This window comes from Stegodyphus dumicola, chromosome 6 (assembly GCF_044657685.1).
Source record: "Stegodyphus dumicola isolate Sdum_Otavi_A_Nest chromosome 6, ASM4465768v1".
In the NCBI taxonomy this organism is placed as follows: Eukaryota; Metazoa; Arthropoda; class Arachnida; order Araneae; family Eresidae; genus Stegodyphus; species Stegodyphus dumicola.
The window spans coordinates 134,867,379-134,880,211 of record NC_140773.1 but is presented as its reverse complement, the minus strand read 5'-3'; the positions used below and the strand labels follow the sequence as shown (position 1 = coordinate 134,880,211).

General features: G+C 33.4%; 1 protein-coding gene across 2 annotated transcripts in view; it reads right to left on the bottom strand.

Annotated features, from left to right (window-relative positions):
• The window catches only part of LOC118186575 (protein amalgam-like), a 231,876-nt gene that overhangs the window by 67,724 nt on the left and 151,319 nt on the right, over positions 1 to 12,833 (bottom strand). For both annotated transcript variants that reach the window (XM_035356680.2, XM_035356681.2), the window contains exon 4: positions 1,983 to 2,138. In XM_035356680.2, coding sequence (XP_035212571.1) covers positions 1,983 to 2,138 — 156 coding nt within the window. The remainder of the gene's footprint in view (positions 1 to 1,982; positions 2,139 to 12,833) is intronic.

The following is a 12,833-nucleotide window of genomic DNA, read 5'->3' as shown; positions in this document are numbered from 1 at the left end:
ATCTTCAAGTTATTTGAAGTCGAGTTCTCAATACAAATTGTACTCCCCCCAAACTCCTGTCTCAAACAGACATATATAACAGTGAATTGCTGGAATATCTACTTTCTATATAAATAAATTAATGCTGGAGTTCCACAGGTCACATGCCTCGGTCCAGTTATTTAACTATTCTACGTGGTTGATTTTCCGAGAGAAATACTCAATTATAACTCAATGGTGGCAAGATATGCAGATGGCACCGCAGTTGGCGGATAGTTCAATACTATAGAGTAAAGCAATTAGGCAATTACCGTATTGCAGGACTTTGTGCTTAGCATTGAAAAGTGGTTCTGACGCTGCAGAATATCAATTAATACTTCCAAATCAGAGCTGATAGTTGTACTCCGGAAGAGAACGCAGAATATGGAATTTGCGACTATAACTTTGGATCGCAAGTGTCAGTTGCTTGGGGGTTCACATGAACCAGAGGCGCATTTCTAACACCTATATCAAGAATGCAGCTGCAAAGCCCAACACTTCTCCGGTTAGTTTCACACGCTTCTGGGAAAGAATTCAAGACTTGGTTCTCTTTCGTTAGAGACAGATTTGTATTTCCATAATCAGACCGATAATACGCTGTGTGTCACCGGCTTGGGCTGCAGTTGCAAAGACCGACCTATGCAAGCTTCATGGAGTGCAGAATGAAACATTCAGAACTATTGGAGGACAATTTTACGTTAGGAAAAAACTGTTACATCAGTATTTCTGATTGGATTCTATCTGCGAATAACTCAGGAAGTGCAACGAAAAAGTTTTCAGTAAAGAAGTCAGCAGATATATGAGCAACGTCTCAGCCTTATTATATCGCGAAGCCCTCCCTTGGAGACTTAAATATCAAACCATGTGCAGCTCACAACCTCAGAGACAAATTTCGTCATCCAATTGCTAATTTTCGAATTTGGCTTTCCTTATGCAAATATGATTGATTTCTATTACTTACTGCAACACTAACTGTATTTCTGCATCCTGCATGTATATACTGTAGGTAATGTATTATTGTATACATTGACATTTCTATTTCGCGCATTTTAATTGCGAAGTTCAAAGATTTAGATATGCAAATCAGTTGCATTTTATGTTTTTCCGGGAAAGCGTGTTACCTGATGTTATTAATTTTGTTGATTGTCGCCATCTACAAGGCACAGCCGTCCCACATTTGCCCACATTCTTCCAGTTTCCTCAGGGCGCGCATTTGAAAGTTATGACGTGCCCCCAGGCGCCACTGCTTAAACATATGAACACGGATTGTTTCTGCAATATGAACATAATCATTCGAATATCAGAATATACCTTTCTTTTCAGAATTATATTGCGCCTGAAGAGCAGAGACTTGTGCCTTATCGTCCTCTAATCGACAGAGTTTTATTAAAAATCTGCGGCAAAATAAAATCGTTTCTTTCTGCCTAATTTCAGGTGTTACATTGGAGTGTTTGTTACCTTTCCTGTTTGATCAAGTACATTGCTTCCGAATTTTACGTATAAAAATGTTTTATATAACATAAAATTTATTAATTTGCAGTTTTGTATTTAATGTAAGCGAAATTGTATTTAATGTAAGCGAAAAAAATTCTCCAGTCTCATTTTGTCTTATGCCCAAACAAAAATTTGCAATTAAACAGTACTTTTTTTTTGTAAGCAGATGATATTTTCATAAAAGTATAGTTGAGATTTGTAAGTAATCATTGCCACCGTTGAATTATAATGGCTTTATAAATTCAGCCTTAAAATTTATTATACGCAGTACTTGTATCAGATAACAGGTAACAGAGTAGTATGTCTCTTCATATAATTATTAGGGAGCTAGAAATGGAAGGTCCTAATAGATATTAAACAAGTAGTCATTTATTTTGCTATCATTGGGAAAAAAAAGTTTTCTTTTAAAACTTAATGCGACGAAAATACAAACTTTCAAAATATGTTATTTTTTTCACTGAGGAACCAACCTCTGTCTTTCCCCACAGGTATGTCAACCTCATCCTCTCTTCGCCACTTGATGTCAGGATTTGGTGCTCCCTTGGCGATGCACTTGAGAGTCACATCACTTCCCTCCCGTACTTGCATGTCCGAACTTGTTTGTTCCTCGTCGATCGAAGGTGGAACTGTTGAGGGAAAGAAAAGAGCAAAACAAACACAGGGATAAAATCGTTTTGTTACGGAGAGTCTCTTGGGTTCTAAATTATTTCTTTATAAGATTTATACAGTGGGATTTGGTTGTAAAAGCAAACAAATAATTTTCTCTGCAGATAATCACAAAATAAGCAATACAATCACACTGAAAGCGATTTGATGACCTTTAGTACGTTTTTACGAAATAAGTCACATATAGATTGTGCAGGAAAACCTTTTTCACACAGTGATGTAATAAACGTTGTTAAGAAAATTTATTACATTTAAACATTAAAATATGTTTAAGATATTTACTCTTTCTTAGACGCTCATTATTTTTTACATACGCGTATGAAACTTTAGAATATGAGATTTTAAATATATGAAGTTTAATATCTTATGTATCACGTATAGCGCAATCGTATTATTCTATATTACTATGGTGAAATTTACTTATACTTAAAATGATAAAACAAGTAATTTGTACTGCACAAATATAAACCTGATTATAATCTACTAGGATTTACGAAACATTTATCTAGAATTATTTCATTAATGAAGATTATGCTTAAGAATGATATTTCAGTGAAACTGCGTTATATCAGCGGTATCAAGTTATCAGCTCGCGGACTGCATGCGACTTCCGAAGTAAATTTTACAGCCTGCCAACAGATGTCCCGTAAAATAATTAACATTATTATTTCAAGAATATGAAGAAAAAGTTTAAGATTTAATAGTTTGGAGTCCAGTTTTACATAATTTTCATGACCAAAAACGAGCGTGAGTAGTTTTTTGGAAATCTAGAAATGTATCTAATTAATTTACACTGTGATTTAAATCTTATTAAAAATTTTGAAGATATAAATTTGATTAACTTTTATGAATAGCGAAAAGAAACATTTCCTCATTTGCGAGTTTTTCTAGTAATAATTGCTTTGTTTGGGAGTTTTTTTACACGGAAACATTTTTTCGTAAATAAAAATTAAGAAGACTACGAAAAGAACCAGAATGCCGATGATTATTTACAATTTGGGGTGAAGATACATTTTAGTAATTTCGTTCCAAGATTAAAACCTTTAAGTAAATAGAAACGCCATGAGATGTTTTAACTGAAAAGTATAATAAGAAATATATATGTTTATATTTATTTACATACAAATATTCTCCTTCGTATGTGTCATAGAAAAATGTAAAAGATAATAGAAAGGTAATAGGTTTCATTATTTATTCTTAAATTTTGTCTCTCGTGGGAAGTTTTCATTTATCTCTTTTTAGTTTAAATTATTTAGTGATTACTTCAATATTTTACAATTATTTGAATAAATGTTAATCTGAAATTTTAACATTAAGATGTTAATGCGTTTGAATTACAAATTGTGACCAACAGAAATTTCTTGCAGATACGAAATTTAGATTTCAGACATGAAATGCATATACATTTGGATTTGTTTTGCCTTATTTTGATATATGTATATATTTTGACAAATACGAAGTAACAATTTTTAAATTCACTCAACAATGTTTGTTTCGTTGAAAATTTTCTTTCTTTCTGTTTTTGATTGCGGCCCATCAGCTACTTTCGGATCATGCAGTTGGCCCACATGCAATTTGAGTTTGAGGCCTACACAGTCAACAGCAGAAAACAAATTATTTCATTATAAAAATATTACACTTTATACTGGCTAATATATTACATCAAGCTCTTAGTTAAAATAAATTAAGCTATTGATTAAGAAAATATAAAAGCATAAATATTCTTTATTTTATTTACTTTAAAATTGATGGCTTGTAATACGCTCAATTATTATCAGTCACAGTTTCTATGCAATACGGATTTTAAGAAAATCGTAATTCTAATTTTTTTCCGACTCACTTGGGCATGTTAATTCTTAAAAGAAAAAAATAATTTTGGCATCTTTAAAGTTGTAAATAAATCAACAGATGAAGCAAAAGGTGTCAGTAATTTAAATTCTGAAAAATCGAACAGAAGATAAAATTCTTGAGCAATGCAGCCATGTGATTCATATGTACATGTAATATATGCTTGTGATTACATACATAAAATAAAAACATGTGATATGCTGGTCCGATAAGAGAGGACGACAATTAATTCAACAGCCATAAAACGAATGGTGATACCGTTACAATGTATAATGACGCATCACCTGTAGCCAAGATCAAATATTTCAGTTTTATTCTGAACAAGAACAATTCTTTAATAACACGTTTTTTCTTAACTGCTATAACACTAGGGTGCTAAATCGGCCTCACAATTTTATGTACGCAGTTACATTTTAGAACAGTAGATGAAAAGTCGAAGAACTTCGAACAAATCATAACAGAGGAGAAAGTATCAAGCCATGTATTAAGTAAAATGTGTAATAAGCCAGCAGGTTCTATAAATAAGCTCGGTTCCTTCGTCTTAATCCTGCACAGCGATTGGAGAAAAGCTTTCGCAATGCGGAATACTGCAGGGAAAGAACGATGTCAGTGCAAATGCCATGAAGGAGGTTGTATTTAAATTGAAATTAGGAATTTAAAAGGCTGTTGCCAATTAGGTTAATAATTTGTTAAAAATTTTTCTTCATATTTTTATATCTAATATATATATATACGTATTTCTAGCTGAAAAGGTAATTTAACTAGAAAGCGTATTCAGCCTGTAATTATATTTTTGTAAACATTTAGTTAAGTACGCATATTAGACTATACGAAACAACACGAAAACAATAGTCAGGTTTAGTGAGAGATCTATCAGTTCTTACGTATCAGGTTGAACAAAACTGAAAAACATTACACTATCCAAAAAATGAGTTTAAACTTTATTTTAAATATCAGGATAAATATATTTTTTCTCATTTATGAAAGTTCTTTTCTGAAAGTCACTCTTTTCGTAACACCCCTACTTGTCTAATGCTCTTTTCCGCTCTGAATAGGTTATAACTACACTTTTTTGAAAGTTTTGCGGAATGTTTTTGAGAGTTGCGGTTTTGCGATTTACGTATAATTTCTTCAATCAATGCGCTATACGTAACATGTATGCCGAGTTCAGAATTTATGCCGAACCTCATGTAACTAATGAAACCTTTGTTTAGTAGTATACTGCTTAAATATAGTTCATATATTAACAAACGATGACTGGGAAGATAATGTTTTGGAGATAATCCGCCAGAGAATGTAAATAAATCGTAAAAGCTTGAAAAGAAGAGAAAGAATGATAGACAGTTAAATAAACAACCTAGTCATGAAACAATGTTCTGTAAAATTAAAAAGTCTTAATTCGATTCGTGTAAAACCTTTATGTGCGTAAACACCAGATATTAATTAAAGTATCTGATAATTTTGAAATACATTCATTACTATAAAAATTTGCACACTGAGAACTAATCGCCGGATAATAATGAAACTTGGCACGAAGCTACATGTCAGGCAGAGATATACGAATGAGTAGAGATGCTACTTGTGTAGTGTCACCATAGAGTGCTTAATGTCGTGTTTTTAGCAAATAAAAAAGTCTCCAGAGGCATTTTGCCTATACTATATCAATTGCAGAAATACGCATTTTCACTACAGATAACGCCATACCTTCATAAAACACAATTTGATCAGTTGTCAGAATTAGATTAGAACCAGGTTTTCTTCACCGATGAATCGAAATTGAATTTTGGGCAGAGATAACAGCCATCTACGGGTCTGGATGCTCCGTGGTGAGCGCGTCAATCCTGCCTTCGCTTTATAGTGGCACACCGCTCCGACAGCTGGTTGGTTGGTATGAGATCTTCATACAGTAAATCCCTAGCCTATACGGAAAATTGTATATCGCCCAAAGCAAGCGAGATAAGTCACAACAACAACGCACAAGTAAATAAGTCAACAACAACACACATGTTAATAAGTCAACTACAACACACATGTTAATAAGTTAACTACAACACACAAGTAAATAAGTCATCAGATATAATTTCCCAGAAACTCTCTGCAAGAAATAATTGCATTTATTAAATGATTATAAAATTACAGGTTTTAAAAACAAAACCTATATACAAATATTTCTTCTGAACAGAATAAGTAATTTTAACTATATTCATTAATTTCTGTTAAAAATACACTAGTCGTATATGCTTAAATAATTAATACGAATCAGCCTGCTTCTTATTATATATTTCATAATCCCTTAATCATGGTAGGAAGAAAATATGATGTGTGATATTTAAAATGTATACTCAGTCTCATATGGAATAATTTCTAATTGCATCTAACAGAGCCAGACGCAGTATAGTATGAAAAATAAGTATAACTTTTAAAATTTGATAACTTGAGTGCTTTATTTCTTCAGTAGATAGAGTGTTTAATTATTAATTAATTTACTGAAATTGTGCAAGCATATTTTCTGTATGAAGTTACAGTTTCGATTGCGAGTTTTGCAATTATTGGTTAGTTTATTTCATAATTTATCGAGTTTAAACGAAAAATTCCCTCGACACAAATATCGTCTGCGTAAACAGTTCGCGTCGGCGTGTTTAATTATATTTTATTAAGCTATTCTTGGAGAAAGAGATTTGCTTTAGAACACTGTGTTGTGAAACTTGTAAAAAAAAATATCGTAATCATTAAGTACAATGTGTCTGAAATTTAACTATCACAGATTAGAATCATCATTTACTTCCAGTTTTATTGAAAAAAGTCAGCTACGGTACATGAACAAATAATGTGTACAGCTTTAGGTACTAATGTTGGATCATGTGACACTGTGAAATTTTGGTACCGAAAGTTCATAAACAAGGACAACATTCAAGAAGCAGAGCCCTTTGGCCAGCCTACTGACGTTGATGAAGCCTTCCTGCGAGAACTTGTGGAAGAAGATAAGTATGCGAACACTCGAAACCTTTATTAGGAGTTAGACGGTAGTGCAATGTCCATTAGTCGCTTTATGCATCGCATAAACGTGACGTACAAGTTCAATCGCTGGGTGTGCATGATCTGACTCAAGTAGATTAGGACAGACGCACCAATATGCTTTAATATCAGCGCAAGGACAAAACTCTAGACCCGATCTTCATTTGTGGTGAAAAGTGGATTTACTTCAACAACACAGGTCGAAAAGGGGGTTGGTCTGCGTCTAGTGAGCCCGTCGGCATCGTCAAAAAGCTCAGTTTGACTAACAAACAGATCATGCTTTGTGTTTTAAAAATGTTTATGCCTTATTTTATCTTTTTCTATACATGACGCTGCCCTCGATCCAGATGTTTAATTCGTAATGTACTTTTTAATTTTGCCGTGTGTTTGTAGTAACAGATTAAATAAAACTAAACGACTAGTATTCGATGCTAAGAAAGAATGAACTCAAGAAAGAATGAAGTCAAAATCTTATTCAGTTCTTTGTCTCTTTACTGTGTCAAATCAAGTATTTCCAGGTAGCTATAAGTATATAAAGCTATTTAATAATTATTAATTATTGAACGTAACATTGGAGCCACCAATGAAGTATTCAATATTAAAAGCCGGAAATCCAACTCTAGTACTTCATTAAAGTTACTTGGTTTACAAAAAAAAATCGACATATGCATTTTTATATTGTAAATGAAAAACTATTAGAAAGTTTTAGTTATATTCAGTTTATTTTCATGTAAAATTCATTATTAAACTCTGGTTTCTATTACACATTTTTTAAATATATGTTTGAAGTATATGAATTACATTTGTAAATAACTATTCTATACGTGATTTTATTCTTTAAAGTAAAATAAATATGTCAAAAAGGAAATCATCAGTTCCGTTAATGCATCGAAATCAAATCAAGCAAATTGGAAAATTTGTTGGAACTGTTGACGATGTTTTAACATCAGAAAATTTAGAGAAAATTCTTACATAAAATCAAATCTACAAACATGTGACAGCTTGAGGAATATTATTATGGATGTTCTATTCTTGAAGATTTTGATGAAGAATCTGAGTTTAAAAATTAGTCCGAGGCTCAGGATTTGGCAGACGAATCATTAGTGAAAATAGAAACATATCTAAATTTGTTTAATAAAGAATCACACCTCAATGATGATAAGACGGTGAAATCTGCCACATCCTGTGTGAATATACAGATTTCGAAGTATGGTCATCCAACGTGTTCTGGCCAGTTTGAATCCTGGTTGAGTTTAAATTCCATACTTTTAAGTTCTGGTGATTCTTATGCATCTTTGACTGACATTCAAAAATTGCATTATCTTCAAAGTGCAGTTTCGTCTGATGCTGCACGACTTATTAGGGGATTCGCAATAACATCTGAAAATTATAAAAATGCTTGGGATACTTTACTCGACAGATATGATAACCAAAGGGAATTGGGATTTTCTCAGTGTAGAAAATTACTTAATTTAAAATCCGTAAAACCAACATCTGATTCCATTCGAACAATGATAGATACCTGCAAATGAAATTATTAGGAATTTTAAAATACTTGGTCTAGAATGCAATAAGTTAGTTGAAATTCTTCTGATATCTGCGCAAGATAAGCTAGAAGATTCACTTAAAATAAAGTAGGAAATAACGATAGAGAATAAAACATCTCCATCTGTAAAAAAATTTCTTTCGTTTCTGGAAAAACAAGCTAGAAACCTTCAGAGAGTAAGGGGAAATTATAATATTCAAGACAAATCAGTAAAATGCATTAAAAAAACTTTTGCTCTTAAAACAATTGTAAAGTCAAGGCAGGATTCTTGTGCACTTTGCCAATTACCACATGTTTTATATAAGTGCGTGAAATTCCTTAATGAATATTGATGAGCGTTGGAACATCATAAGAAACGAAAACCTTTGTTTCGACTGTCTGAGACCAAATCATGATGTATCTTCATGCCGATTCACTTCATCTTGCAGTGCATGTAAACAGAAACATCACACAATCCTTCATACTTTTCGAACTGATAAAAAACATTCACCTGAAAATCAAGTACAGTCTACCCCAAAAAAGTCTATCCCCAAATCAGTCTTTATATCAACCTCCGGCTAGTACCTCTGAAGAGCAGCAGTTTTGCTTCTCAGGGAATGTAAAAAATTCTAATTTCATTTTAATTGCCACAGGTGTAATAAGAGTACAAAATATTCAAGGACAGTTTCTCGAAAGTCGTGCTCTAATTGATAATGGTTCTCAGACATCTTTAATCACTGAATCGTCTTGTAATCGACTAAAACTTTCATTCTGAACACACTATCCTAGGACTTGATGATGCAGTTGCGGCACGTGTTACGAAAGTAGCTAATTTAAATTTTACTCCCCAATTCAATGACGAGAACCTTTCTGTTAAGGCTTTATTAGTCAAAAAGCTGACGTCAAATTTACCAAACTTTGATCTTTCAGAATTCAATTTGCCTCATCGGAAAGGATTACAATTAGCAGACCCTTCGTTTCACATAAGTAAACGGATTGATATCATTCTGGGGGCGAATATATTCTTAGATTTAATTCAAACTGGAAAGATAGTGGGAAATCAAAACCAACCATACGCTCTAAATTCAAAATTGGGTTGGCTCATTTCAGGAAGGGTGTCCGTTTCAAGTAGAATTCAGAATTCGTTAATCAATTGTCATGCTTTAATAGACATTGAAAATTTAATGAAAAAATTCTGGGAAGTCGAATCAATTCCAGAAATAAGTACACTGAATGATGAAGAGCAAGATGTCGAACATTTTATTTAAATCACACTAGTCGAAATTCTGATGTTAGATTTGTTGTCAGTCTCCCATTTAAGAATAAAACTCTATTGGGTGATTCAAGAAATCAAGCTAAGAAGAGATTCTTTTCCTTAGAAAGGAAAATTCAACAGAATTCAGAGCTTAAAACTCAATGTATACATTTCATGCAAAAATATCAAACTATGAATCATGTGTAGATTGTTCCAAATGCCGATTTTTCAAAATCACCGTCAGAATTTTTCTATTTACCTCATTTGGGAGTTACTAGAGATCAAAGTGAAACTATCAAATTACGAGTTGTATTCGATGGTTCTCCAAAGTCTGATTCAGGCGTTTCTTTAAATGATGTTCTTCATACTGGTGCAAAACTTCAAAACGATTTGTTTGACATCCTATTGAAAGTTAGAACTCATTGTATCGCACACACTGGAAATATTAAGAGAATGTTCCGACAAATCATCGTCAATAAAAATGACGTTGATTTCCAGAGAATCGTTTGGAGAAAAAACCCTGATGAACAGCTTAAAGAATTCCAACTTCTGACATTTACGTATGGCATTTCTTGTGCTCCATATTTGGCTATTCGAACATTAACACTAGAATGACTGAAACTTAGTATATACCTATATTGCCAAAAGGAGTCCAAATGACTTCCTTGGGTAATCTAGTGCTAAAACATCTTGCCATAGAGAAAACAAACGAATTTTCTAGAAGCTTCGAGAGTTATACCGGAAGATACCTACGTAGGTGATGCTCTCACAGGAGCGCAGAATAATGAGGAAGCAAAACAGTTAGTCCCACAAATTATCGAATTAATGAAGGCCGTTTTAAGCACTTTGTTTTTTGCTTTTAATAAAGCCCCATGCCCTTTCATGCATGTACGTTTTTACCTCCATACCTATATTATTCAGTAAATTATTGAATTTTCAAATATTAACGCACTTTGGACTTTGACTTATTTTCAAATATTAACGGACTCGTATTATTTCGATAGAAGAATCTTTTGCATTTTATTTCACATAAGAATATTTATCTGCATGGTTATAATCAATTAACTTATATTAATATTATACATTGTTTCAGTTTTTGATTAACGTTAAAAGCGTAATCATGATTTTAATTTGAATATAACTCTTAAGTAGTTTTTATTATTGAGTTTAAAAAATGAGAGCAACATTAGGTTAGGATAAGGTATAAGGTATTTCTCCCTGGATAAGTTATAAGGTATTTCTCTCTCTCTCTTTGTGGTGTGGTGGTTTGTACGCTAGTCGCGTATTCCAGGGGTCCGCGGCTCGATATCCGGCGAGCGAGTTGCTCATTTTTCACCACTCCTGCTTTAAAAATAATCTAATATCTCTACAGTGGTGTCCGAAGTAAAAAGGATGGTGGATGATTATTCTCCACACTCAGGATGCGGCGATTAAATTCCCTGAAAATCCCAGTCGCCCTTTAAAAGAGGCAGTATATAAGATATTTCTCCCGCCTTATTAGCATGCTTTCGTGGTGTGGTGGTCTGCACGATGGGCGCGGTTCGATTGCCGGCGAAGGCGTTGCTAATTTTTCATCTTTCCTGCTTCCAAAATACCTAATGTCTCTACAAAGTTACGAACCTTTCCGCTTATTTGAAAGCAATTATTTTAACAGGAGTGCTATAACATTAGCAGGCTAGAATTCAGTATTTTTATTGAACTGTCAAAAGAAAATTTACATATAAAAATGAATTTTTACTTAAAACATGTTATATACATATACCATATTCAATTACGCACATGCAAAAATTTAAAAGAAAAAAAATGCTTAAAAAATGTAGAAGCACAATGTCAAGCTGCAAGTAAAAAAGGCAAAATACTCCAAAATCAAAAATAAAGCAAATAAAGACACAAAATTGAATTCACCATGACAACAAGAGCCATCGATTCAATGACGAGTGATTGCTATGCTATATTAATAATTAACGTGTGTCTTCTTTAATATATAATTTTAATAAAAATGGGTTCATAAATTAATTTATGATGCATTACTAAGCTATAATACCGTTACAGTATAGTGTTTTCCGAAAGAAAAAAATTCCCTTTTAAGATCTGCTTTAGTGTTCACTTTTTGCACCGCCCCAGCCGGTACAGTGGTTAGTGGTAAAGCACTGGTAGTTCTGTCCGAGGTTCGAATCCCACCAACGTGCTGGTTGTATGATCGTTTTTGTCGTTTTCCCCATGTGTAACGTGTATACGAGCCAGTATCCCATAGAAAGGCCTTCACGAAGGCATCCTCTACTCAGGCAGAGAGCTCTCGAAGCTTTTCCATAATCACATAAATCAAACCAAGCCCAATGGAATCCCAGAGAAGTCCCAGAGAGAGGATGTTTGTAAATGTGTACTGTCTGTGCGACATGTGGGCCCTATAAATATGCGGCAAACAGAAAGTTCTTTCTAGAATTTGGTGGTACGGGAAAAGAGATGGAAGACCCTCCGACCCGTCTCCCCGGGCTGCTCTTCATCAAAACTGGAGACGGAACAGAACCCAATTTTGATGTTAGTACAATCACCTGTATGGTGCTCAAGGTTCTTGCCAACGATAGGCACAATCTTGCGTTCCTTGCCATGCAGATTTTCGAAGGATTTTTGTGATGTTATTGTCAGACAAGTGAGATAAGTCACAACAAAAACAACAAGTTTTTGCACTGAGTCGACAAACTCCTATCGATTCGTTATTTCCTGACTTTTCTTTAACACCTTATTAAATTATTTTTAAGTTTAAAATTTTAGTTCTTAAATGTACAGTGTTTGGTGGCCAGTTTTCTTCTCTAATATGAGTTATATTCGAATTCACAGATGTGAGAAAAGCAACGGAATGGAATCATCCGAAATGCAAAGCACTAAAATACTCTTTTTATATGCTGAATTCAAGTAACGTTTACGTACTTTTTGAAATGTAGATCTCACCCATGCGCGGAAATCTCTTTATAGAATGAGTAAGAAGGGAGGATGTTGATCGAGAGGCATTTC